The sequence below is a fragment of the Accipiter gentilis genome, chromosome 13 (assembly GCF_929443795.1).
Source record: "Accipiter gentilis chromosome 13, bAccGen1.1, whole genome shotgun sequence".
NCBI classification, from domain to species: Eukaryota; Metazoa; Chordata; class Aves; order Accipitriformes; family Accipitridae; genus Astur; species Astur gentilis.
Genome location: NC_064892.1, coordinates 31490578 through 31514182, shown reverse-complemented (window position 1 = coordinate 31514182; position 23605 = coordinate 31490578). Strand labels below are relative to the sequence as shown.

The following is a 23605-nucleotide window of genomic DNA, read 5'->3' as shown; positions in this document are numbered from 1 at the left end:
ATTTCTTCCCTCCCATACTGAAAAAGGTATTAATTGAAGGTGAAATGGTTTGGATGTTTCTTCACTCCAGCATATAACTTTAAAAAAAAAAAAAAAGTATTAAAAAGTATTAAAGTATCAGATGTCTCTCTAGAAAGTACATGAGCTGCATTCAGTGTAAGTTCTCTTGCTTCCTCCTTCAGCTACTGTTTTTTTTCCTGAAATTGCTCCTTTTGAGGATCAATGTTACTAGTACATTATCTATAATCATTTTGCCTTTTAAATTAATTTTCAGTTTCACAAATACAAATCCTTTGTGCCGTAGCTGAAATATTATTAAAAATTAAGGCAATGAATTGCCACTTTTATATTGCAAGTTTATTTGCTGAGATAGCTGATGGTTGGAATGCTTCAGAGAGTTTCAGTAATGCAAAGAAATTACCTTTCTAAGATGGGAGGAGAGGAAAAAACCCCCACCTTGAATCATAACTTTTGCTAAAGCCAAACACTTTAAAGATTATGTAATCGTGCATGCAAAGAAGATAACTTGTTTATATTTGTATGCTGGATATTATTTGATCTTTCTTAGTGCTGCAAGAAGCAACACGCTACTGTTTTGTACCTTTCCTCTGATCTAGATTGACCTGTATTTACATTTTCATGAAGAATTAAATGCATTTAAAAATGACAGCAGTCACTGGTCTTTTTCTTCTTAGATGACACCTTATGACACAGTTTAAAGAATTAAATATAGACAGCATTGCAAAAGAGGAAATGGAAACCAATTACAGGTTTTTGAATATGCACAGGTTGAAAACAAAATTGTATTAATTTAGATTTTACATGCATAAACTGTGAAAGACAGTTTACACTTTGTGTATTATGTGATAGAGGAAGGGTGGGAGAAATAATACTTTGTAAATGGAAACCCTAATTCAGTCTGAAAAAACAAAACAAATGCAAATTTCATTATTCAAATATTACATATAACTCTTCTAATCAACTAAGGCAGCATCAGTATCTCTCTATGATTCTTTAGTGTAAGCTGATAAGTACAGATCCAGTGCTTTCATACAAGCGTTTCAAAGAAGTATCTGTTATTATGGCTAACAGCCATCACAGAAGTACCAAACTCAATATCAGGCCAGATTTATGTGAAGAGAAAACTTGTTTTCTTGACCTGAAAGATCATTTGAAGCAGCTCCTACATCCCCTTTGCTTATGAACTTGTTTGATTGCAAGGGTTGTTCTCCTTTAACCCATAAGGGATAAATGAACTTGTGAATCCATACTAAGAGGTAAAAAAATTATACACATGTCTTGTGGTAGTGTAGGATGTTCCCCCTCCCTTCCCACATCACAGTAATACCTTTTACAGAAAATATACCTTAAAGTTGCATGACTAGTAGAGTTCATCCAATATTTTGTAATATTGTTACTACAAGATGGAAAATGGAGGAGGCCTCCAAGAGTGAATTTCTGGTGCATGGTCTTGCAACAGTGTTTTTTTGTGTGGCAGTCTCACCAAGATCATGGGAGGATGGCACCTAGGTCACATTATCTCCACTTGCAGATTTCATCTGTATTCAGAGTTGTGCTTCTGTGTGACTATTGTTTCTAGTCTACAGTAGTTTGACTCTGCATTAATTGTATTTTTATATATATATACACATATAAAAATATATGTATATATATTAAAATCAATGCAGCTTAGAATATGAAGAAGGCTAAAGATACCTTGAAAGACTTGGTAGGAGAGTGACTGTGAAACACATTTGCATGATGGTCAGAAAAAGCAGATTTGTTCTGGATAGGATCACCTGCAGCTGATCTAGAGTAGTAACTGACTCATGCCATATATACATACAAGTAATTTTTCTTCTAAGAGTCAAGTCTTCCTTGATGTTCTGAAAGAGTTCCTTTTTTAGAATGCTTAAGCCCATTAGAATGGAGTATTTTTTTATTCAGCCACTGTGCTTCTGGGTGGGAGGTTTAGATCTTTCTGTATATACTAATAAAAAAAATTAAAAGACAGATTGTATTCCTTTAAAAATAGTCCCATAGAACTGGTTATATTATATTTCTGTATTATACAGGTCACCGGAAAGACCCACTGGAGATCTTCGTGAAAGAATGAAGAACAAACGTCAAGACGTTGAGGCAGAGCCACAGAAACGAAGTACAGAGGAGTCGTCCTCTCCTGTTAGGGTAAGAATGGAGTTTGCAGAACTCCAGAATCCCTCAGTAGAAATTGGGCAGTGTGTCCTAGAAACCTGATTGTGGTGACTTGTAATATTTAAAACGTTTTAACGAACCTATCATTTTGTACATAGCTTGTGGCGTATTTTATTATGAAGTGTCTTAACAATTGTATTATTTCGCAATTTTATAGCACTTTGGTCTTTTGGTTCGCAAAGATTTTATAAATCCCGCAGACTAAAATATGTTATAAATACTGATAAACGGGTATTTAATAACAGTACAGACTCTTTATTACCAAGAAAGTGTATTAACCGTTGTTCCAATCATCCACCATTTTTCCTCTGACACTTATTCATATCCATTGTTTACATGTATCCCGACTCCAGTTGTTCATCCCAAATTTGCTTTTGATGAGACCATGCAGTTACTGTTGTGCTGGTTCATTTTGCCTTCCTCCTCACATATTTATCAGCCATCCCAACTGCTCATTGAATTTTGCAAAAAATTCATTCATATCATTCTCATTTTCTTATCATCTTTCTGCAACCCTATACCCTTCAAATGTCAGAAATTACTTATTTTTGTGCTGTCTGCTCCTGATGTTACAAACAAATAGGGGCAGAGTTTGTAGTGTGACCCTGCACCTGTACAACAATAGCACCAGTGTATTTCTGTGTCATGTTTTTTAAGACCATCTTCATATGAATAATGATTAAAAGTTTTTATTTGTGAAAAATCAGTTTTGCTTCTGCAGGTATTAACAGTATTATTTTTTTTTTCTCTCGGTCTGTTCCTACTTGCTGTGTGAAATGAGTTTTTATGTCAGGTGTAAAGAAATCAACAGCAGCTGCTATCATTAAATTAACAAAATGGCTTACCTTCCAATCACGTTCTCAGTTGCTGTTAATTTGTGTAAACTTTCAATCTTTTTACTCTTTTACTTAAATGTGTTTCTTTTATTTTTCTAATAGTTTGAATAAACTGTTGAGTTAAGTACATGGTTGGTGGGAAAAGTGGTTTTTCCAACCATTATTAAAAATTTACTGTAATTTCTTCTTTCCTGGTACAACTCTAATTTTGATGTAATTCTTGCTTTTGGTTAGTTAACCCTGCTTTTTACAGTGTTCTGTTAATGTAATAATAAAATACTCTAAACAACTAAACCCCAAGTAAAGGTGAACTGGAAGCAGGAATCAAAAGGAATCGGAGAATTAGTGGGTCTGTTAAAGTACTAAAGAATTATTTACAGGACAAGCACACTGTAGAGAAAAAAAATACTCTGCTTCAGTCTCATAAAACAGAAGGCTGGGAAACCACTGAGCTTTTGTATTAGTTGCATGAGGGCAACTCTCAAAATATGGGATATCCAAAGAAAATATTCTGGAACAAATAGATGAAAAGGGACAGTCGTCAAGAGTTGCATTGCAAAGAACCAGGATATCTGAAAGAACAGAAGATTGAAGTGACTGAACTGCTAACAAAAATCTTGCTCCATCATTAGAGCTACTGTTGTGGTGGCAATCTAATATGTAACGTTTCCATCTCTTATTAAAGCTTTTGGGATAACAGAGGAGCTAGATAAGAAATCTTTGTTTTGAAAAAATGAAAAGTAGATTGTTCCACAAAAAGTTTCATAATTGTGTTGGTTTTTTTTTAAAAAAAAAAAAAAAAAAAAAAAGAGCAGCACTGTTCCTGCAGACAAAATTTGTGCTTCACCAGTCTACTAGTCTGAAACTTTTATGGGGAGTAGTGGCTAAGAGATAACTGATGCAGGTGAAACCTTAAATAGCTTCTTTTGACACAAGGCTTTTGAGGCACATAGTCAAAGAATAGCAGGTATAATATTGTCAGGTTAGAAGCCAGCTAAGGGGAAAATTTTAGATTAATTTCAAATGATGAAATTACAGAGGATGCTATGGTGCTTCATCTAAAGAGCTATAACTTTTGAAGAATGTTGAAAAAATGTTGGACATCCCAAATGTCAAACTTTGCAGAAGATAAGAAAACAGTAGTTGAGATTACTAAAGTCTGAGGAATGCTGTAGGGGTTGGGGAAAGAGAGTTTTTGGCAGTACAATGGCAGATGAAACTTGATGTTGGCAAGTGCAAGGTGTAATGCACAATGAAGAAAGTATTTAAAACAAAAAATCATGAATGAGTACTTTAAAAGTAACTGACACCATCCAGTAGAAAAAGAAGTTATTGTGGACAGCTCAATGAAACCATCTGTTCAAAGTGCAGTCACAGTTGCAGAAGCAAACACTCAGGTATATAAAGATGGAATAGAAAATTATCAATATTATGCTGTAGAAATTCATGGTCCAGTTTTATTTGAAATGCTGTTTGGTTGTGATTGCCTGTATGCAACAGTCAAAGGTCTTTTTTAAGTGGGCAAGGAGGTGAGAAAGAGACTGGAGAGAAGAAAGAAGATGTGGTGAATGTATATAATGTATGGTTGAGAGAATGTAAATTAGATGCGTCATATTCATACTTTATCCCAGTAGAAAGAGTGGCAAATTTGAAAATGAGAAGGGAAATGCTATTACGTTATATATGACAATTCTACCTGGTTGCCAGAAGATACAGTCAAAAACCTGAATAGGTTCCACAAAAAGTTGAGATAGTAAAACTAGTATAAAATTTTTTTAGAAGAGAGTTCTTGTTCTGTGGAGACATAAGATAACTAGTACAATCTCTATGTATTTAGGAAGAAACTTTCTATATGGACAGCTTATAGAATCTATCCCTTATTATTTCTTCATGTCTTGTACTATTATTTTCAGAGAAAATATGCTGCGTTACGTGGACAACTACATTGAACTCCGTTGTTTCTGTGTTTCTCAGATTTGTGTTTGGAATTACTTCAGCACTGTATATTAGTGTATCAGTTATTATACAAATAATTAGATAAGGTTCCTGCTGTTATTGTATTTAGTTGGAATTTTTTATGTTGAATTTTTCTCTGTATTATGAGAAGACAGTTACGCTGGAGTATATGAAGTATTACCTAAAGTATTACCTGGGAGTTGTGTGTGATTTGGGAGAAACAGTGGGAAGAACTTAATGTACGTTTAGGAAAGGTTTTTGTAAGGAATGTGTATCGCTTGTCTCATATTTGTGCTTTTTGTCACTGTGGCTTTTGAATATTTCCACTAGAAAAAAGTCAGCATTGTCTTCCATCTCTGAAATGGAAACAATACCTGTTCATTTCAGGGAAACTTCAGAGTCATTTTCTTGTATGTTTGTGTAGCGTGGTAGTAGTTTACGCTATAAAAGTATCATACCTAGAGCACAATAGTACTGTTTTTGCCCAAAAGATTCTAGTTGTAATACGTGATAGCTTATTCTAGATTTAAATAAATCTGTGCTTTTGAATTAGTTTGTATTGCTTCTCCATGTACATGTGCTGATAAGGCTGAAACTGAAGCTTCTGCCTTGTAAGAATTGTAGGTTGTAAGAGTCCTATAAATACTCTCTCCATCAGAGTTGGCAAAATAACACTTCTTGGCTAGAAGCATGTTTTGCAGACTGGATGAGTTCTTTTGTGCTTGGCCAAAGTCTTCTGGCTGTAGTGGGAATTTCATTCAAGTAGACATCAAGTCTTGTGCTGTAGAGTGCTGATTATATCTTATGGGGTGTGGAACTTCAACTTAAGTAGATACTAAATAAATAAAATCTCACACAGTTCAGCCATAATGTCGTATTTTTTTTTTCCTTTCTTAAGTAGCAGTTCTCTTGAACGTCAACGTTAAACTGTAATCATCTGTCCAACACATGTAAATAGTTTAACTGTGAGCACATACCTGAAAATAGTGTAGACAAATTCTGCTAAGTTGTTGTTTACTCATAGGACAATCTACAGTTGTTTGTTTTTGTTGTTTTTTTTTAGTAAATAATTGTATTATTATGAAAGTTTATTGTTTCTCATCTAGTAAATGGCATTTTTTCATAGTCTGCAGAGAAATAGTTTACAAGTGTGGCTGAAGTGGATACAGCATCTTCAAGTACAAGTGAAAGACATGCTATTGGCCTTTAGGAGCTTGACTTATTTTATTCCTGGTTTAAGGGAGAGATGAGAAAAACCTGTGTGAAGTACAAGAAGGTCTATAAGGATAGAAAGGAAATATTTACTCCCCATAGTATGAGGGAATTATATGGGTTGTAAGTGGAACAAGTACAATAAAAGGAATATGTTGAAGACTTTTTGATGAGAAAATTCAAATATGTGTTCTAAACCGTCTTAACTTAAATTCTTGATTTGCGTGCCCCAGGAAAAAATACTCAATTTCTAAACTGAGATTTAGATGCAGTGTTACCAGAATCTTTTTTCCTGACAACTATCTGAAGTCATTTAGTGAATGAACAGGCTCAGATCAAGTTGTCCTGACTTGTAGAATAGCATGCTTGCATAAAAATTGTCTATTTTCTTCCTCTATATTCAGTAATTCAATAAAATTCTTTCATAGATGTTTTTGTTCTCAGTTCTTCTGTAGAAGTATGACTGTGCCACTACTGAATCTCTCCACTGAAAGGAGACAATACAGGCTATTTCAAGATGCTTGTGTTTGTAAGTTTGGAGATGTAGGCAAGATACATACAGGTTGTGTAGTATTTTTTACATGGGTTATTAAATTGGTCTTGAAGCATTCTGACTTATCTGCACATTCTCTGCTGACAAGTTATTTGGGGAATTGGCTTTAAGAATTTTTTTGAAATCAGTATATAGAGGATGTCCTAACATGCGTATTTCAGTTTGCTAGTAACAAATAGTGTTGAATTAATAGAAACTAGTATTTGTATTTAAGAAATTATGTTTATTGTTTGTTTATATTGTAGGAATTAGTTGCAGTATGTAGCAGAAGTACACAGTTTAATAGAACAGATGCAGCCTTCAAGGAAGGCAGTCTAGAAAATTTAAGATAGTCTAAGAAAAAAAAGAATTGTTGCAGGAGAGGCTTGTTGATAAAGTCACAGATTTTCAGATCTCATCAGAGTAATTTCCTTTTAAAGTAACTTGCTTTGGAGCATAGTACAGTTCTTGCTCTTAGACCAAAATGCCTTTAGTACATGTTGTGATGATGGCTTAGTTGATGTAGACTTGTCTGCAGTTGATGTCAGCAACCAACACGACTTGATAGGTTAGGATCTTGTACATCATTTTAGAGATCCTGTTATGAAATGGAGAAAAAATAACTTTTTTTTCTTCCCTTATTCTACAAGCTGCTTTAAATTAAACATGACGCAAAATAGTTCTTTAATGTGAAGTTCCTTCATGTTATGTAGCGACTGGTCATTTTTTTTCCAAACCTTCTAAAGCTTTGAATATGGTATACTGAATGCATCAAGATGAGAGGCTTGAAGATAACTGTGCATTGAAGCATCTGCTTTAGTTCACTAGGTAAAATAAATGCAGTACTTGTTCTGTCATTGTTTATGTCATTAAACTAGAGATAAGATTTTAACATTGTTAGTAAATAAAAAGGAATAGTTGAATTTTACTCACTTGGGAGTGACTGTCCACAATGTTATGTTATTTCCTTACTGTGTTTCTAAGGTGATGTTAAGACTTTAAATTAAGTCAAGATCTAAGTCCCAATAAGGAATAGCTAGTGAAATTCTCAGACATCTCCTTTTCTTGGCATAAAAACAAAGGTTCCTACATATCAACATGGAAGAATCCCCCAAAGACAAAAGAAGGCACTATGGGAGGTGAGAATAAAAGGGATATGGGACAGACTTTCATTATTTGCTCTTTCTGGTTTCCTGCTTAATAAATTAACCTGAGGTACTTCTAAGCTTGAATGTTCTTTTTTTTTTTGCAAATAGTGAAAAAACTTTGTCCTGTACTCCACCGAGGCCCAGGTAGATTATTTAGAGAATGTCAATTCAGCAGAGGCAATGATGCAACTATGCAGATTTACTATTGGAATTCAGCAGGGGGGGAAGAGCAGCACAGGTTCAGTTGCCTTTTGAAATTATGTTCTTTCCTGTAAGAATAGTCTCTGGCTTCCTTAGGTGTCCACGACCAACTGCCACATGCAAAATGGGTGCTACTGCAATAGTTAGACTTGTCTAATAACTCGGGGCCAGTGAAAGTGCAAATATAAAGCTATCAACAAAACTTGATTCTAGTGCGTTGCTTTAGACTTTTTTTCCCCTTCCTTCCGCCAGCCAAGGGTGTCTTTTTTCTTTTTTTTTCTTTTTTTTTAATTATTCCTGCCCCATTCCCCCTTCTTTATCCTCTGGAGAGTTAAATGGTTCAGCTTCTGAGGCTCATCTGCCTTGCATATAAATATTCTTATTTACAGCTGAGAACTCTTACTCAAGCTGTTAAAATTATACTCTTTAAGTGTTCATTAAACTTCTGGTCTTAAGAACCTGGTCTGTTCTTTCAGTTCATGTTTTAAACTTTATTCTCTGATACGTGCTCAATTCTTGCTCTGCCTTGAAACCTTCTTATTTTATGAATCCTTTCTGCTCTTTTCCCCATCTGCTATTTGCATACTGATTGTATGAAATTGCATTAGAACATGTTGCCTGTGGAGTCTCTGCTTATTTAAGAAGGTATTTGTTCAACAGGCTAAAGGGGAAAATGCGTTTCGTACTATAAAAAAGAAACAGCCAAAATACCATGTAAAATATACCTGCTTCTTCAGGCTTCTTTTAAAATAAAGTTGTTTACTCTAATGCAGCATTTTTCCCTTTATAGAAAGAGTCTTCACGAGGAAGACATAGAGAAAAGGAGGATATCAAAATTACAAAGGAGAGAACACCAGAAAGTGAAGAGGAAAATGGGGATTGGGAAACAAATAGAGAAGGTACGTGTAATTAAGTTAATGTCCCCCTACGGCTCAAAGAATTGCAAGATTACTGGGCTGTATGTAAAGCAGAGTGTTTAAAGGTTTGGTCTCTAAGCAGAACACTTTTATGCAGTAGCCATTAATGTTTATTTTTGGAGACGAGCAAAGAAGCAATCTGAGTTGGACTTCTACAACAGTAAAACCACAACGTGTGGGGTTTTTTTTACCTTTTGGTTTTTTTTTTTTGACTCCTCAGACAACAAGGAACTTGGCTATAGGCAACTCTGTGGCTGAACCTTTCACATTTAGAACACTAATTGAATTCAAGTTACACCCAAGTAGTTTCGAAACTGGTCAATCTGAAAGAGCGTAAACTCTTTTGAATTCAAAAGTCAGCAGGTTGTTGCGTAATTTGTAATGGTGTGAACTGTCTCATTAACAAGGGCTCCATTAGAATGAGTATAACAACAGCTGAAGGTAGCAGTTGGTGAACTATTTATATTCTGAAAACACTTGAAGAGTGGTAAGAGTCTTGCGTTACCTTGTGTAGTCATTTTTGTTTGGGTGGTGGGGTTTGGGGTTTTTTTTGTTCATGTTTAAAAGGTGATTTTGTTGTCCTTGTTCATAATAGCCATCCATTTAATATGCAGACAGTTGAGGAAAAGATTGTCTTTGTTTTCTCCTCTCTCTCCTGAGTTTCACTTTTGTTAGAGACCCAGTTCACCTGACAGATAAATTATGGCAGGTTCTAATGAACTGTGGTGTTTATGTAGTTTCGTAAGTGTCAGTGTTTCAGAAGTAGTTACGATGTTGCAAGAGAAGATGGGGAATCCTGATCCATTCTGAGCGAATTCAGATATAATGAATGAATTTGCAATAAAGTATACTACTACAAGTTGTTTGTGGGATGGAGCACCTCTGTAAATTTCATGAAGTAGGTAGCTTTTCTAGAGTATGTGCTGTAGTGTTGCAAATGCTGTTTTGCTGTGTCTTAAGCACAATACCTGAATAGAAAAGTAGCCATAATATATTTTCACTCCTTTCTAAACCTTGGTTTTGGCATGATTTAAGAAACATTGAGCTATGGAAACATGTATGCATGGAAATAGAATCTAAGTCAAAAACGTTTGGAACATAAAAAACTCAAGTTCTCTATAAATGTATAGTATGAATGTCTTAAGTCTTAGACGCTGAGGCTTTCAGCTTGAGAATCATGACTTTTTTCAAAATAGTGTTGATCAGTTATGTGGATGAAGTAGAATTACTATCTGTTAAGTTCTAGTGAGTGCTATATAAGCAGACATGTGAACTGGGAAAGAACCTATGCTGTTAGGAGCTGCAGCTCTCTGTAAGCTGTTCCCATGACGACACATGAAGGGAATTTGTAGACTGAGTTTAGTTATTGCAAAACCTTTTATATAGTTCCTCTGTGTAGGAAGGGGAGTTAAAGCTAATGGCTTTTTAATGAAGTCATCTTTTCTCTGACAGTTATTTTCCTAAAGTGCATTCTGAGCATTAGACTTAAATAGCCATAAACAAAATAAGACATGTAAACAGAGTGAGTAAAACTGCTTTAATTTTCAGTAAGATTTCAGCTGCAAGGCTTGAAGCATATGATACTAACTAGCCATGACTTAATGAAATAGCAAGAGAAACAGCACCTTTTCTGATGTGAAAACCAAACAGTAACAAAGTTTTAAAACCAGAAATAAGCTCTTGAAGTGTGCCTTTATCCAGTGAAAGAGGTCATACAGACCTCTTCTTTTATTTTACAATCAATTTATAGATGTAATTAAATAAGTGTATCAATTGATTTGTGGGATATTCTGTTATACAAAATCCTCTAGTATCATGCATCACTATTTAAATCTGTTTCATGTGAGATTTCCCAATTAAGTAGTGTTCTATATATTTTTGGTCTTTGTGAAGACACATTCTTTTAATTATTTTTTTTTTTTTAAATAAAAATAAATGGTTTACTGGGTTTCCCTTGCTACCTCAGCTTAATAATTGATGTAAGTCTCTGAAAGAAGTTAAGGTGGTTTTTTTGATGAAGTTTAAGAATTTAACTGCAGGTTGTATGGAACTAATTGCAGTTATTTCAGGTTTATGCATATAATTGGAGAAGAGATTTGGCTTAGCTTCATTGATCCATTCATGCAGTGCTTAAAAGTCATGGAAATATTTATGCTTGGCATCCAGTATGCTAAATATTATTATTTAGTTAATATGTCGTTGTTTACTAATCTATTTATTTTTTTAAAAATAAAGACTCTGATAATGGAGATGTTAATTATGATTATGATCACGAGCTGTCTTTGGAAATGAAGCGCCAAAAGATTCAGAGAGAACTCATGAAGTTGGAACAGGAAAACATGGAGAAACGAGAGGAAATAGTCATTAAAAAAGAGGTTTGTATTATGTGAATGTGAAATTAAAAAAATAAGTCATCAGCTACTTCATAGGCTTCTAATTGTTTCCTGGAAGACTTGAGCTTCCTGGGCTACAAATGCACTATTGTGTTATGTAGTAGTAAATAACTGGCACATGTATCGCTTAGTATGTGACTTGGATATTAGTTGTGAGTATCTGGTCAATCCAGCACCATAACCAAGTTTTCTGTTTTATGAAGTCAGCTATTAACTGAGTAGGATTTAATGCATTTTAATGATATAAAACTAGTAAGAACTTTAACACAAAAGACATGTAGAAGAAAAGACAAGGCATTTGCCAAGCTCCTTTTTGAACGTGTCTTGTAGTAACAGAGTAATGTAGAGTGACAGAGGCAAAGCTGTAAGTGTTAGAAACCGTAAAATTTGGGGGAAGATTAACGAAAAAAAAAAAGTCTGAAAGGAGGTCTTTCTTTTTCAGACAAACTTGAGTGCTAACTGGGTATGTACTGATTTCAAACTTTTAGTTACAGTTTTTGTAATGTATTACGGAGTACACCATCTTCTCTTCCCCCACCCTTTTCCTGTCATCTTCCTTTTATGGTGATCTTTGAAAATGATGTGGTTAGTGTATTTGAGGTATATGTGTACATGGTTAAGATCTCAGATGTATACTTTTACTGGATTTACATATCTGACATGTATATCAGCATACAGGTAAGCTTTTGAGCATCAATGTCTTACCGGTTAATATATTCTTTTCCTCAAGATTTCTCCAGAGGTGGCTAGATCTAAATTATCACCATCACCATCACCAAGAAAGTCTAGCAAATCTCCAAAACGAAGATCCAGTCCCAAATCATCTTCTTCGGCTAGTAAGAAAGAGAAGAAAGCATCTACTGTATCTTCCCCACTTTTGGATCAGCAGAGGTCAGTATGTAGGTTCATCTTGCGAGAAAGTGAGAACGTGACCATGCTGATTTTTGTTACTGGAGTTTTCATAATTAATATGGTTTTTCATCTTCTTTGCTTTCAGGGCTTTTGATTACATAACTTTAGGGGAAGGTCTCTAAATGTGCACTGTGAATCATCTTGTGCAGAAAATTGTTATATGCATGTAGTTGTTAGTTGATTAATTTCATGGTTTACAAGCAGGTCTTTTCTCTTTGAATGTACTGAGTCTCTGGGAGGTGATGAGGAAATATAAACCATTAAAAAGTGGGAAGCGGTTTTATTTGAGATGCTCCAGCCTGTGAAGTAGCTCCTCTAGACTGAAGTGACATGTTTAAAATTTGACCAACTGCACATTGTGTTGGTATTGCATATTGCTGTTCAGGAAATAATGTTTGACTTTCAAGGCAGGGAATTTCTCAGAATTCAGGAGAGGGAAAGAAGTGGCGGATGGGGGCAGGGAGGGAAGTAAGGACAAGGTGTGTGAAAATAACAGGAAGTTCAAACTGGGCACCTTGCCACAAAAAGTCAATCTCCAAAACCTGTTTCTAAGTTTCTGCTGCCTGCAGGACCTTTTGAATCACTGTTTGCAGCTTTTAGATATGAAATAAATTACTGCAGCAACATAAACCAACACATCTGTATTTGCTAAGCAAAAATCCTGTTTAAAATAGGGACAAAACAATATTGTATCTGCTGTGAGAATGTACAGCACAGGCTACTATGCTACTGACATTCAGTATGCAGTGGTACCTAGTTTATAGGGTTTATGTCAGTGGTAGTTTATATGGAAAAATATATACTATTTCGTATTGTGAGATGCATATTCAAAAATATTTCAATGCTTTATCCTGCATCAGGTAGTTAACATTAAATTGAAGACATGAGGAGTTCAAGTTATTTTGTGTATGTGATAGTGGTATTGCATTGCAGAAATGGGAGGCTAAACACACAAGATGCTCTATAGAGTTCTGGTCCTCTGATGTGTGCAGTTCATGCAAGGGCATTTTAACTTTGAAAACTGGTTCTGTCGGAACGGGAATAATTTGTATTTTTGTTCGCTTGCTTCAGAAATAAAGGTTATAAATGGAAGAGCTCAATGTGAATTTTTACCATCTACATTCACCCTTCAGTCAAGTGCAGTTATTGAGTACTGCTTGCTAATGGAGTGGTGAATCCTATCCTAAAAGCTTCAAGGCCCTTTATGTTATAACTTTCCTGCCAACATCTGAGAAATCATTATTTGAAATAGTTGGCAGTCCTTCATTTTTCTCCCCCCTTGTTAATTTATCTCTAGGAGTTCTAAAAGTAACCAGAGTAAAAAGAAAGGTCCTCGTACCCCTAGTCCTCCTCCTCCAGTACAAGAGGAAACTCCCCTGGGGAAAAAACACAAAGAAAAACATAAAGCAAAAGAACGTTCAGAAGAAAAGGCAAGGGAGGTGAAAGAGAGAGGGCGTGACTTTGAAAGGCACAAGGAGAAAAAAGAGAAGCAGAGGTAAGTTATGTTGCATTACTAGCTTTTAACATTAATGTAACCTTGCTTTTAAAGTTATCTTTTATAGAACATTGAATAATAAAGGATTTATACCTGCTTTGCCAACAGCCTTTTCAGTACTCATTAAATATTTTAAGTGCGTTATATAGATGGATTGATAGACTATAACTAACAGATTGGTGGCTTTTAATTACATAACTTAATAAGTTTGTAAAATGCCCTTTTGAAAGATTCATTACTTTTCAGGAAGTTGGACCTTCACCAAAGGAGCAATTCATTTGCCAAAATCTTTGTCAAAGTCGTTCACCTGTCCGCTTGCCTGCTCTTCTGAAATCTTAGAGGACTAATATCTTTCTAAATTGGCAGTGACATGTTTAACATCTCCCTGATCTTCAGTAGGTTAAAAGTATTTCTGAAGTAGTTGGAGTACTGCAATTTTAGAATTACTTCACTTTCACATATATATACATATATATATACACACATCAAATAGTGGACTAATATGACTATTCCCGTTATTTTCTGAAGCATAGGTGTCCATTTAAGTTGAAAAATACACCACCTGCATTTTTAAATCCTATATTTCCTTGATGAAAATAGGGTATGTGTTTGTAAGTGTTTACTTTGTAACTAGCATGGCAAAGGCTAAGGAGTGGAAGACCAGTGAATTGTGTATCTTTAATTGATTAAATAAATGACACTGTTCTCACTTCAAAATATATTATTTCCCTCATGCTTGCGCATTTCATTACTGGAAGGAGGTCACAAGCACTAGAAAATATTCTAGGTAGTGCTGAAAGGATCGAGAGAGTACTTGGCTTATCATTGTACTATGATCAGGTATTGCTGTGGTGACTACAGCCTTTTATTTCAATGTTGGATTTTTGTCTTTTTTTTTTTCCTAAATAATAAAAATCGGGAAATAATATCAAATCTTCATGATGTACAGTAAGTGACATAGTTGAAGGTTCTGACAGATCTCTTTCATTTGAAACTGTGATTAGCATTTGAAAATGTCTGTGAGCTTGAGTCTTCTTAAATACAAAGTTCTGACATTACAGAGATTTTTTTAATAGGGTAGCAAGATAATTAGCCATTCATAGGAATTCTGTTTCACCGCCACATGAAATACTAGGTAAAATTACAATATATTTTTGTTTTTACCATATTGTAGTTTTGCATTTTACAGTCCAGTTGATTAGCAAGAAATTTAGTGCATATCTTGCATTTTTGAGTCTTGCTAGCTTATGGTAATTTCATATATGAAATTATAGACGGAACAAATGATTCTGTAAGATAGTTCTTGATCTTGTAAGCACAGGTTTTGTCTTGGAGTTGTCAGTCATTTCATAGAAATGTATTAATGCCATATTACACCCGTTAAACAAGCTGCTGTTTATGTTTCTCAGGGATCCCTCTGAAAGCTCCCATAGACAGAAGCGTTCTCCCAGTCCTGCAGATCATTCTGGCAGTAATTCTTCCCCTTCCAGGGAGTACTCACCACCTGCTGCAAGGCGAAGACAAACCTCCCGAGCTCCAGCCAAGTCAACCACTCACAAACATAACTTCTCACCCTCTCGCAGGTGGGAGGTCAATTGCATGGATTTTATTTCCATGAATAGTTATAGCTTAGAAACTTCCTCTGTTGCTTTGACTACTTGTTCATATGTGTCTGTTGTGTGTGCCTCAAACAGTTGAGCTCTGAGACTTTTTATTTTTTGCCAAGTTACTACATTGAGAGTACCTGTCATGTCAAGAACACAAGTCATGGTGCAGGCTTCCATTTTTCAGTTTCTCCCAAATATTTTGGCTTCAGGTAGAACTTCAGAAGTCTGATATGAGACATAGTCAGTCTGTGATCCTTTGGGAATTTTTTTTTCTCTTTCTCACCTTCCCCCTTCTTGCAGGAAGGCGTAGTAAGGAGACTCAAAAATACCTTTGCAGTACCCTTTTCCCCACTTTTTCTAACCTACTGCGCTATTTTGCTTGTCACTGCCTGCGTCAAGTGTTGTGCAAGGGAATGTTAAGCAGGGAAAATAAATGGGCCTTCTGCTAGAAGCCGGGAAGGATATTTGAAGCGTTTTGTTTGTCTCCAAACCATTGATAGCCTTCCATTCAAACTAATTTTGGTAACCCTGTGTTTCATTTTAATGGTTTAATGGTGAAGAGTAAATGTAGTCTTAGTTAAAGATGGTAAGTCATGAAATTATATTAGATTCTGTCAGTCATTTCTGACACTGACTGAATTTTACTTTGAGTGCTTTGGAAATTTTACTACTCATTCCAGGCCATTTGTTTCATTTGTATGAGACAATGTGTATGAATTGTCATCTTGGAGGCAAGTGGGCTACTTGTTTCCTCAGGAATAGTCATTGGTCAGACCTTCCCTCCTGTGATAGAAAGTTGCGGTCAACATGGGTATATATCCGTGGAGACAGAGAAACTGAGTTTCCTCTTTCCTGACATTCATGAAGAATGTTTACTGGTAGCATGCACAAGGGGACCTGGAGGCTTTTTAATTTTCCAGACAAAAGGAGCTACGCATAAGCATCCTGGAGGTCAGACTGTGTGTAGAAGTTAGAGGCATTTCTAAGCCACAACAGGAATGCATCAGCTGGATCTCATGCACTTTTAGGTCTTCAGACAAGGAGGTACAGAATCTTAGTCTATTGTTGAGGTGTCCAAATATTCTCTGGTATTGACCATCATAAACACATCTCAGTGGGCTAGTCTCCAGGCCTGGCAATATCCTAGCATACAAGCTTACAGACACAGTATGAATTAGTATGAATTAAATTGAAAAATTGAAAAAAAATAGATGCAGCCTGTTCTTCAGGGTGTCCTAGTTAAGCATGTTCCAGAGGCTGGTTTTGTGTTTTTTTTTCTCTCACCCCTTTCTTTCTGTCACTTTCCTGGGTATATTTTCTGGTAGAGATAAAGTGGCTCAGTTCAAGTATTGTTTCAGCCTGTCCTGCAAAAATTTTGTTTGACTTCTCTCAATTGACAAGACTGAAGTGCCTCAACAGTCAAGTCGTTTCCTTTAGTGAATATATCTGGTATTTTAGTAGAATCTGGCTGTGAAACCACCATCTTTATGACATTGGTCCTATGGTAATCAGCATACTACTCCATGGGGCTCTGAAGGTGTTTTTTTCGAGTCACTGCCATTGACTAGAAGGAAGGATGAAACGCTGGTATTAATAGATGACTTCCACCATGTTGTCTTTGACCCAAAAAGGACTTCCTTACAGATTGCAGTTCCTACCTCCGGTTGCCAGAGATTTCACTTAGCATTCCATTCCTAAAGCTTTGCTCCTTGGAAGCTGAATCATTGGTCTGTGTTCCTGACATGAGGAGAATCTTTTTACCTGCAGAGTCTGGGTCTTTAAGAAGCCTTAGCCAGGAGATTTACTGCTGAGCAGCATTGGCTAGGGAACTGTCCATTTGGCTCTTGGACAGTGTCATGACAGGCTGTAAGCCTACTAGCCTGAATGATTCCAGAGCTCATTCTCTTCAGAGCCCAGCTGACATCAGCTATCTCAGAAGAATTTCTTGTGACATTTGCAAGATAATTCAGCAAAAGCTGTGTTACGTACATATCCTTACCAACTGCTGGGTTATTGCAAAAGATTGCCGTGAAGTACTACTGCCTATGGTAAAGTAGTCCCTCATTTGTGTGTCACCTGAAACTGAGATATTTATCTGTATGGTCTGGATGTTTATTTGAAGTCACCAACACTATATATGGGCATTCAAAAGCAGGAACTGAATTACTGAAAACTAAGTGGGGTTTTTGAAGATGTATTGTCCATGTGTGTTTTTTCTGACTCCTGCTCTTTTCTTTGGAGTCTCTGGAATTCAGTGAAGTGGCAGGGAGTTGGCAGTTAAGGGCAATGCATATTTCATGAGAAAAGATACTTGCAAGTTGTTTTCATGCTGATAAGGGAGAAAAAAACACTACCGAGCTCAAAGGTTTTAAGCGTGTGTTTGTTCATGTTAGACTGCACATGGGATAACATATTATGAGGAAGTTGGTTTACTGTTGTGTAAATAACCTTTAGTTAAGTGATGGTATTTCAAAGATGAGAGACACTTTTTTTACTTTTCCTTATTCTATTAGATATGAATTTTTTGTGTTTGTGTGAATATTCATATTTGCTAAAATTTTAAGTGGATATGCATATGGGTTTTCAGGATCCAGGCCTAAACTGTTTAAAGAACAATGCTAAAAAAGTTAGAAGTGCACAAGAAGGAGACACTGTTGCTTTCTAAAAAAATGAATGCTGTTGGAAACAAAAGAAGAAAAATTCCCCTTAGGTAACACTGTGTAGAAGTTATCTGCCTAATTTTACCATGAACTACAAAAAAAGCATTTTATATTGAAGAAAACAATTGTTCTTGGTTTGGGGGTGGGGGAGAAGATCATGTTTTTTTCTGACTCCTCCCTCCCCCCAGGAAAGCATTCTGCTAGCTGTGTAATATAATTTTGATTGGACAACATGTTCTTGGATATTAAATAAACTATAACCATTTATAGATAAGCATACTTTGAAAGCATATCCTTGGTACCCCCTAGGGAAGACTAGTTTGATGTTTTATAGAAAGAGCACTTATTTTCGGCAGTCAGAGTGTAGAGAATGCAGAAATTACTTTAATCACTTTTTTTTTTTGTAGGGTACAGTAAGAACCTTTCAAATCAAGTTATTACATGTGTGGCTGTTCTGACTCTTCCTTGCAGGTCTGCTTCCCCATCAGGTCAGCATCATTCTCCCATATCCTCCAGACATCACTCCTCTTCATCGCAGTCAGGCTCCTCTGTTCAAAGACATTCTCCTTCCCCACACCGCAAAAGAACTCCTTCTCCATCCTATCAAAGGACAGCTTCCCCACCGGCAAGGCGATCATCTTCTCCCTATCCCCAACACTCTTCTCCTCAGAGGAAGCGAAGCCCTTCGAGACACCGATCTCCTGCAAGAGAAAAGGGAAGACATGATCGTGATCGGAGTTCACAGTCTCATGATAGGCGCCACGAAAGGCGGGATGGTATGAATAAAAAATAGCACTTAAGAATAATTTTTAATAGTTTTCAAATTGCATTTTGAACCTTGATTTTCAAATTGTGGCATTGTCTACACCTATCCCGATGGGTAGGGGTGAAGAAAATACTGGCTGTATTATCATTCCTGTGCTGGTGGTGTTGTTTTCAGGGACTGTGCAATTGAGTGTTCCGGATAGAACTGCTTATGTAGGCTCAGCTGATTGTAAAGATCCTGTAGGCATCTGTCTAGGTGTTTCTTGTGTAGAGCAATGGTGGTGTCAGTAGGTAAGTGATCTTCTCTTGGTTATTAGGTATATGCTAGGGATCAGCTGAGTGATGGCAGGATACTTGTAAGTAACTGTTATTCTTTTCTATGAGGTGCCCAAATGCTAATCCAGTCCTCACTGATTGCTTTGTCTGTTGTCTTTTTAATTGACATTGAGGTGTGTGCAAAGAAACAGTCATTCCCTCTGGCAATCTGTAAAGCTGGTTGAGCTTTGTAATGGGCAAACATGCTGTTTCTCTCAAGAGACAGATTACAAAGAGTACATACATCAGCTTTTTTTAGACTGGCTGTGAACTTACCTTCCTGTAGCAGTAACATTACAAATAATGTAATTTACCCAAAGAAAAAAAGACTTTAGCAGGACATCGAGGTTTTAAAAGCAAGTGGTCTAAATACAGCACAAATTTCCTGAAAATACATGTGTGTGGAGAAACAAAGGAATTTATGATTGGAGGAGAAATGACCTTACCTTAAAATTACTGAAGTTTGATTGCTTTCTAATATGTTTAAAATTTATTTTTATTATACTTACTGTCTTTTGAACAGGTAAATATTTGTAAAGTACAGATTCAAATTCGCAAAAAGATCTTTAAACCTTACTGAATGTATAGGTAGATACCCAACACGATCTTCTCCTACTTACACACAGAAAATCAAAATCAGTATGTATGTCAGAAGTATATTTTGACTGTATTATTTTAGTGTTATTTGTGTGCTAAATTTTTGCTTGCTCTGATTAAGCCACTTATATAACATTCTTTTAAACGTTTTACAGACACTAGAGGGAAAAGGGAAAAAGAAAGAGAAACAAGAGATGATCGTGATTATGACCAGGAGCAGAGTACCTCCAGGGATCATAGAGATGACAGAGAGTCTCGTGATGGAAGAGATCGGAGGGAGACAAGAGACAACAGAGATCGGAGGGAGCCAAGGGAATCCAGAGACACTCGAGACTCCAGAGATACAAGGGATTATAGCAGAGATACCAAAGACAGTCGTGATCAGAGAGACTCGCGCTCTACACGAGATTCCCATGACTACAGAGACAGAGAGAGTCGCGATACCCATAAAAAGGATGACCAGTATCAGGAGGACTCACGCAGCTATGGAAGATCCCATGGCAGAGAGGAGAGCTCTCGTGCTGAAACAAGGAATGACTCCAGAAGTGACTCCAGAAATGAGAGCAGAAGCGATAGAACTGGCAGAAGTCGAGGCAGAGGTCCAGAATTATCTGACAAGGGTATTGCGTGATTTAAAAAATTAATATGTCCCTATCATTGGGGATTGAATATTAACATTCATACTATCTTGTTTGATATTTGATATGGAAGTGCTGCCAAATAGTTCATGCTTTTAAAGCTGTGTTCAATTCTTGGTGGTTAAATTAGAACAGTTTCTTAAATCTATGGCACTTCTGTGTTCTCTGTTCACTAAAGTGGTGTAACATTGGTATTCTGCCATCCCACTTTAAAACGAACCCTACACCAAGCTATTTAATGTTTCTGCAAGCCTAGGTTTCCCCATGGGCTACAGACACAAGTAAGAGGCTGATGTGTACTGGAAGATTCGTAGGGGACAGTGTGTCTCAAAATACTGGGCAGTAGGTTTTGTGTGTTCTCTCAAAAGCAACTGCATGTCTTAGGTACTTGAAAACCATCTTTCACACAATCCCACCTCTCTCCACCCCGCCCCTTCTTGATTGCCAAAAAAAAAAAAAGGTGGGATTTTAACCTTTGGCAGTATTTTTGAAAGTCTCATGCACTTTGTAGACCAGCTTCACTTACCACCTTTTAATCATCTATAGTAATATATTTTGGCTTTCTCAGGCTTATTGTGACATTTTCATTAGGGAAATGCCATACAGTTTTTACAGGAAAAATTATCTCTACTTTCTCTATTCATGCTGCACTCTCTATAAGCTTACATCCTACTCAGAAGAAATGTGAACTGGCTTTTGGACTCTTATATTTCTGCTCAGGAGACCTCATGCTATGAGTAGGGGATGGTGATTTAGAAGGTCCTGAGTTTGCAGTTTGAAAATAATAATTTTACAATTAAAACATGTGAAATTTGAGTTGTTGGTTAAGTAGAGTTTGATGCTACAATTTCTATTTTCATGGACAGTTAATTCAAGTTTATTAAAAGTTACTACTTTACTTGGTATAAAATATCAGTGGATTTCCTTATGTGTGGAAACTCATCTTTTTCTATTGATAATCTTTTAGGAAGTCGGGGGACTAGAGGATCCCAGGTTGATGGTCACAGCAGTAGTGGAAACTACCATGACAGCTGGGAATCAAGGAGTAGCTACCCTGATCGGGATCGCTATGACAGCCGAGAACAAGCAAGGGATTCCTCCTTTGAAAGAAGACATGGTGAACGTGACAGGCGTGACAACAGAGAGAGAGGTATTTTAATGTGTGTTTTGACACATACATATGTAGTCAAATGTGTATGTACGAATGTCTGTTTCTTTCTCCCTCCTTTTTCTTCCTTCTTCTGCCCCCACACCACTAATTCATAAATAACTTATTTAACACTGCACATTGACGCTAGTCCTATCCTTGATCTAAGTTAACTTCCTTAGTAAGATCTCTTATTGGCAGTGTCTGCATGAATGCTATGGCCTTTCTTCCTACCTATGGCTAGATTTTGGCACCTTCTGGTTTTATTCATCCAAGTAGTGTTTAAACAAACTAAACTTCAAGAGATTTCATTGTACAACTTCAATTTAAAACGTTTTTTTCTCTTCTTTGCCTCTTCCTCCACTTCATGTACATATGTGTGTAAGCTTAAGAGTCATGAGTGCATTTCATTACTGGTTCTGTTTGTATAGAAATTGTACTTCTGCGCTGTAAATTACTTGAGTATGTTTTGGGGAAGGCCTGACTACTAGACTGACTTAATTATGGACTACTTGCTACTAAAGTAATTGACAGTTTAGATTTATGATTAATTAAAAAATTTATTGCCTGGGGAATTTGATAGTGATGAATGCTTTGTTGTGGTCAATAATAATTGGCTAGTAAGTGTTGGTACAGATACCAGTGATCATGGAAAGAGTATGCAAGACTGTTCTTTTAGACACAGTATGCAAGATTGCACGCTTCTGCACCTGAAAGAGTGCTGTTGTCTCTAATGAACTTAGTACCATCTTTCACTCTGGAAAATATTTGTATTGCTCACCAATTAAGAGAACAGGAGGAGTTAGGGAAATGAAAACAGAATGGAAATGAAAGGAGGAGCTGTGAAGAATAAATATAAAATTACAGGTTGGTTTTTTTCTATCTTGAGTTTTGATTTGGAAGTGACAGATATGTTCTAGCTGTTGTTTAACTTCAGTTTTTCAAAGGGATGTTTTGTGTGCTACTTTGAGAGGTGATTTTTGGCCCATTGAAATGTATCTGTTGTTGCTTGTTCTTGTGAAAGGTTCTGCTTTAGATTCTGTCTCATCTTCAAGGCAGGATTTCAACAAACCTAATCTCCAGGCTTCCTTTTTCTTGTCAGCTGAAAAATCCTGCAGTCTGAATGTGTCCCGGGGGTTGGCTTTTGCAAACTAGCTTTCATCTCTTCCACCTCCCCACACCCAGTAAATCCTAGATGTATTATAATGTAACTTGTGCTCTTCATATCATACCAAGGTCTTAATTTATTAAGAATTTAAAAAAAAAACCAAAACACAAAAACCCACAACATAAAAAAAAAAAAACCTTAGAAGTAAAACCATGTCATCACAACAAAATAAAATTCTAGAAGGGAAGTTGCTTTGAATGGGTTGTGCTTCCCTTTGGGGGGAAAAATATAAAGCCCTTGAATGGAGATAAGATTTGTTGTTTTCTCCCTTAAAAATGTAGATCGCTTTTTGTAATAGTAAGTCCTCCTCAGAGTTACAATTCAAGACATAGTTTCCATAATTAGACTACAGTCTTAACACTTGTCATTCAGAGAAAAATTGAGATAGATTTTGGTTGGTACCTAGTTCTGTGATACGTAAGGAATCTTTTTTTACTATGATTTTTAAAAGCAAGCTTGCAAATTTGGGCTGCCTTTATTCAACTAAGGCAAATATGTAGGTGTTCCAAACAACTGCTGGAACAGCGCTTCAAATATGAAGTCACGTAAGAAGTGCTGACTATTGACATTTAATTGTCTAAAACATTTCCAGTATATTTGATTCATGTAAGACTTTCATGTGGATGTTTTGTCACCAAAACTGACATAACAAATAGGGATTACAGAACTTCTGTATAAGATCTAATAATTAGTATGCACAGTAAATCATACTATAATGTTACAAGCACCATTAAAAGAATGTGAAACCTCTTCACAGAACCAATTGCACGGATTGATGATTTACCTATTTAAAAAAAGAAGCGTTACAGCTATGGCAGAAATGTCGCTCAAGTTTGCTTTTAATTTTACCTGGTAACAGGGGAGCATTAAGTCATTGTTAATTCACTCGGAG

The 23605-nt window shown here is 36.2% G+C and overlaps 1 protein-coding gene across 3 annotated transcripts in view; it reads left to right on the top strand.

The window, feature by feature from the left end:
• Nucleotides 1–23605, top strand: part of ZC3H13 (zinc finger CCCH-type containing 13) — a 42754-nt gene that overhangs the window by 4023 nt on the left and 15126 nt on the right. For 2 of the 3 annotated variants that reach the window (XM_049815712.1, XM_049815711.1), the window contains exons 3-11: nt 2076–2187; nt 8890–8998; nt 11252–11391; nt 12140–12300; nt 13619–13816; nt 15226–15399; nt 18555–18859; nt 19916–20380; nt 21366–21548. In XM_049815712.1, the coding sequence (XP_049671669.1) occupies nt 2076–2187; nt 8890–8998; nt 11252–11391; nt 12140–12300; nt 13619–13816; nt 15226–15399; nt 18555–18859; nt 19916–20380; nt 21366–21548 (1847 nt within the window). Of the gene's footprint in view, nt 1–2075; nt 2188–7832; nt 7890–8889; nt 8999–11251; nt 11392–12139; nt 12301–13618; nt 13817–15225; nt 15400–18554; nt 18860–19915; nt 20381–21365; nt 21549–23605 lie in introns of all 3 variants that reach the window. The other variant, XM_049815710.1, reaches the window with a different exon arrangement.